At 38.3% G+C, this 4,956-nt stretch overlaps 1 protein-coding gene across 1 annotated transcript; it reads right to left on the reverse strand.

Annotated features, from left to right (window-relative positions):
- Positions 1-2,560: 2,560 nt before the first annotated feature.
- LOC136825229 (piggyBac transposable element-derived protein 2-like) lies at positions 2,561-2,977 on the reverse strand. The gene has a single exon (XM_067081253.1). It carries the CDS (start codon positions 2,975-2,977, stop codon positions 2,561-2,563), a length of 417 nt encoding a protein of 138 aa, XP_066937354.1.
- Positions 2,978-4,956: the final 1,979 nt, after the last annotated feature.

The raw sequence follows: 4,956 nt of genomic DNA on the forward strand, positions 1-4,956 counted from the left end.
TAAATCTCCATGGTACCTTTATCAGCTATTTGCCTTCTAAGGAAGATTGAATGAGAGCTGATTCCTCTCCTCAGTGACCTTGGCCATTCTCTTTGCCATAGCCTCCTCAACATCTGGAGGTGAACATTCTACAACAACGATTTTGTATTCCACAAGTACTAATTCCCTTACAGAAAGTTTCACTCCATTTATAGCTTCTGCCATCTGTCTTTGATTTTACAGGGAAAGATAGTAACGCGCAAACATCACCCATTCGTTTTTCATTCAAAACCCGTTTAATTCGCCGTATCTTTTGTCTCTTCCAATGCAATTCATATCTACAGACACTGAACAACTACGGAAAATAACGCATCTTTTTTATCATAGATACACCTTTATAAGAAAGTAAAGCTATTGCAATAGCTCCACTTCGTTAAGGATTTGCACTCCCATAAAATGAACTGTCTTTCATGACTTAAATTTTGGACTGTGAAGTTAATAATCATTATTTTCTCTTATATTTTAAACTGTAGTGCTCATATTTCTTTCACACTGTTGTGCACAATGTTTTACTACATATTGTTTATCCAAACAGCTTAGTTAAATATGCATTGTTATCCTCTTATCAAGTTATTAGTTATCTGTCCCATTTGTACAATCGCATCCCTCCATATACTTTCTACCTATATATTATATTAATTTCTTTGGCTGCCTTTCTGTCTCCGTGTGTGTGTGTCTATCTGTGTGTGTGTCCAGAGGCTTCTTGGGCTGATTCTTGAAGTCTTCTTCACGGAGCCGTGATAATCCAGTGGGTCTTTATCCAGTTCTTCAGGATCTGAAGGCAGCTTCACAGGATCCTGGAGTCGTGAAGACGTCTTCAAGAAGACGTTATAATGTAATGGGACGATTCTCCAGCTTTACATGATCCTGGAGTCTTTAACCCTTTAAGGGGCACTACCACAAATAATGGTGGCAGCAAAAAACGCTCTTAGTTTGTTGTAGTACAACCAAATCTAAGACACTTTTACTCGTGTGCATTTTTTTTAAATTTTGCAAAAATGGGGTCATAGACCCACCCAACAAAGTGTCCTCAACGGGACCACTGCCTTGTTCACGGGAATTGGTCCTCTGACAGCAGTATCCTGAAATGGATGTTTGCCTGATTGAGATCAACTTTTTCAAGAAATTTTGATTACCTTCTAAAGCATTTTAGTTACTTTTTTGTGGCTTACCTTCCATGTTCAATACTTTTTCCTCTCATATTCATAACTCATGTTATTTTTTTTTACATTATTCTTAATTTCCAAGCGTTATTATACTAATATGTCGACCTTTTATGCATTATTCCATCATGTTTTGATAATTAAGACATATTAAAAATAAGGAAAAAGAAAGTGAACTAATTTTTATACCTTTACTAAGAAAAAGTTACAAAATACATCTACATCAGTAAAAAAAATAGTCAAATAGTTCAATAAAGCACTAGAAAATAATGTCCATATTCATATCATAACACTATGACATGGTGCAAAACAGTTCCTGGCATCAGAAAGACAGAGTGCCACATTGCAAAGATTGCACATCCACTTGGACCTGTGCATATTCTTCTTGGTGGAGCAGTTCTTACAAGTCTGTCTCATGGAGGTGAAGACCGGTACATGGAGAGTGGAGGTATCAGTCCTGACAGCTTCTGGCACTTCTGGTGACCTCTGACCTCTGGTTGGGAGCACCATTTTCCCAACAGACTCTTGAGTAACAGAGGTAGAAGGAGTGGGCATTGAAGGAGTGCCATCTGACTTCCTCGTGGCATGAGAGAATCTAGACTTCCTGTGCATCCTGCAGTGCCTGGAGATGAAGAGGCAAAAATTCTCCAGGGGGCATGGGTTTCTCATTTAGTCTTGTGACATCCCTCTAGTAGACTAGCCAGACATTGGCAATGGATAGATCAGTGCAATATCTGAAGATCTTGAGTGGCCAGCATTTTGATCTGAGGGGCATCGTGTAAAGATGGGTGAGCATGTCACTCCTGTCGATGCCACCCAGCTTACCATTGTATTGCCCTATCACATCAGGACATGGGACATCAACCTTCTCTTTGGCATTTCTCTCATGCCGCTTGACAGATGTCAATGGTTCTACTCCTGCATCAGCAGTCACCATGTTGACTACTTTGTTGTCCTTCCACTTCAGTGCCAGGACACCATTACAGCTCCTGTAGTCCATGGTGCCTCATTTGGTCTTCTTGCTGTTGAGCTGGGCAGTTGGTATGAGTCCAGGGTTTCCTGTCCTGGTCTCCCTAGCAGTGCCAAAATAGCGGCACTGGTAGGTGTCCTGCAGGTGCTCAACAAGACCAGCGCTGGTGAAGAAGTTGTCTGCATACACAAATGTCTTGTTTGGGTGCTTGACTGTCCTAAGGAGGGTGGTGACCACTTTGGCACTCATGTTCATGAGGGTCTCTTCTTCAGGCAACTGGACTGTGTGGGCGATGAAGGTAGTCCGTCCCTGATACATGAGTATATCATAAATAATGCTATCTATACTGGCCCTACAGAAGAACTTGTAGCCCCTTTTACCTGGCTTGTTACCGGTACATTGGTGCAAACTTCTGGCCCAAGTTCCCCTTATAGGTCACCATATCCTCATCTACACTTTGATGAGGTGTTTCAGGGATGCACAGGAAGTTCTTCGTGATGGCAGTGATGACTGGCCTGACCTTGTGAAACCTGTCTTGAGTGGCAGTAATTTGCTGGTTATCGATGAAATGAATTTTTGCTCGCATGATCAGAAACCTCTTCAAGGACATAAAGTCTGCCACTTGTGGCACCCTTGTGTCAGTGGCCCAGTAGTCCTCAATGGAAGGCAGGTGGACCATTCCCATGTAGATCAGGATGCCGAGGAACACAAGCACGTCCAATGTGGCAGTCTTGAAGGGCTCCCTGAGGTCGCTCTGCCGAGCATAAAGGTTAGTCTGATAGACTAGGTGCTCAATAAGCTCCATGTCAAAGAGATCATTGATATAGAGGAAAGGGGCAGGAATAGTCGATGTTCCTGCATGTGCATAAGGTGGCAGTGGCGGGTTGCTGATGTCTTCCTTCACCCAGTTCCCTTGAACAGTAGCACCCTGGCTGTATTGCCAACCTCCTCATCCTCCTCCTCACCTGCCCACTCCTCCTCCTCTGCTACTACTGCTGGTGGGGTAGCACAGCCATGCTTGACTACTGGAAAAAGAGAAAATAAAACTGTCAATATCTATAAGAAACACAGATATGCAAAAAATCTCTCTCTCTCTCTCTCTCTCTCTCTCTCTCTCTCTCTCTCTCTCTCTCTCTCTCTCTCTCTCTCTCTTTGCTGGTACGTTGGGTCCTAGTCACCTGCCCAGGAAAAACCTAAGGTATGTAGTACTAAGGTTCCAACTCCATTTATGACCTCTGCATCCATATTGATAATGCCCTAGAGTCTCTCATTTGAAAGACAAGTTCAGTCCCCTGGTGAGTCAGAAATTTATTTCTGTGAAACATGTTTTATAGTGTTAATATATATATATATATATATATATATATATATATATATATATATATATATATATATATATATATATATATATATATATATATATATATATATATATCATGAACAAGGGAAACGAAGACCTACATTCTTACAAATTTATTGCCGACATTTCTTAACCTTGAAAATGTGGCGTGTGTCATGAAACGTCGGCTGTAAATTTATAAGAATGGAGGTCTTGAAAATTCTTGTTCCTTGAGGATGTGTATATTTTGGCCGTGGTTTTCGTTTCTATATATATATATATATATATATATATATATATATTATATATATATATATATATATATATATATATATATATATATATATATATATATATATATATATATGTATGTATGTATATATGTATATATATATACTGTATATATATGCACATCTTCAAGGAGCAAGGGAAACGAAGAACTTCATTCTTACAAATTTATTGCCGACGTTTCACCATGACACAAGTCACATTTTCAAGGCTAAAAAAGAAAATAATTTGCGCTACAGATAGAACCACGGCATTAAAAAAATTTTTTAATAATTAAAATATTTAAAATTCACAAAAAATGGCAACGCAGCATTAAAATTATATATATAAATCATAAAACAAAAAAAAACACCACAAAAGATATAGTCAAGGGAACCAAGACAGACTCACCAAGCGAAATGAAAGAATAATACTGAGAGAATACAGAAAATAAGCATAAAGGAAAAGCTAGGCAACATATAACTGAGTTGACGAAAACTGAGTATTTAACGAGGGAACAGTTCTCTTTATGATAATAGACTCTAGGATAGTTAGATTGCGATGGTTGGGACCCGCCCTACCATCGAAAAATCTTCATCCCTGATGTTTGTTTTGCACCGTACAGCATGGTTTCTGATGTTAGAGGACTCTGGATTCGATAACTTGCATCCTGTACGGTAGCTTAAGCCTCTATGAGACTCAATTCGTACCTTCAACAGTCTCCTCATGCATCCCATGTATGTGTCCTGAAACGTCGGCAATAAATTTGTACAGTAAGATTGGAGGTCTTCGCTTCCCTTGTTCCTTGAGGATGTGCATATTTTGGCCGTGGCTTCTCTTCTTCTATATATATATATATATATATATATATATATATATATATATATATATATATATATATATATATATATATATATATATATATATATATATATATATATATATATATATATATATATATATATATATATATAGATAGATAGATAGATAGATAGACAGATAGATAGATAGATAGATAGGCTTGTAATTCATTGGCGTGGACTGTTGAAAGGCTTTGAGCTTCAAGTGCGTCCTTTGAGCATTCCAGAACTTGTATTAATTACAGAATTTTTCCATACATTTCTTACTATTGCAGAAAGGAACAAAAAACTTTTCTTTAATAAGTTGCATTGCAATTT

Source organism: Macrobrachium rosenbergii, chromosome 37, assembly GCF_040412425.1.
Source record: "Macrobrachium rosenbergii isolate ZJJX-2024 chromosome 37, ASM4041242v1, whole genome shotgun sequence".
In the NCBI taxonomy this organism is placed as follows: domain Eukaryota; kingdom Metazoa; phylum Arthropoda; class Malacostraca; order Decapoda; family Palaemonidae; genus Macrobrachium; species Macrobrachium rosenbergii.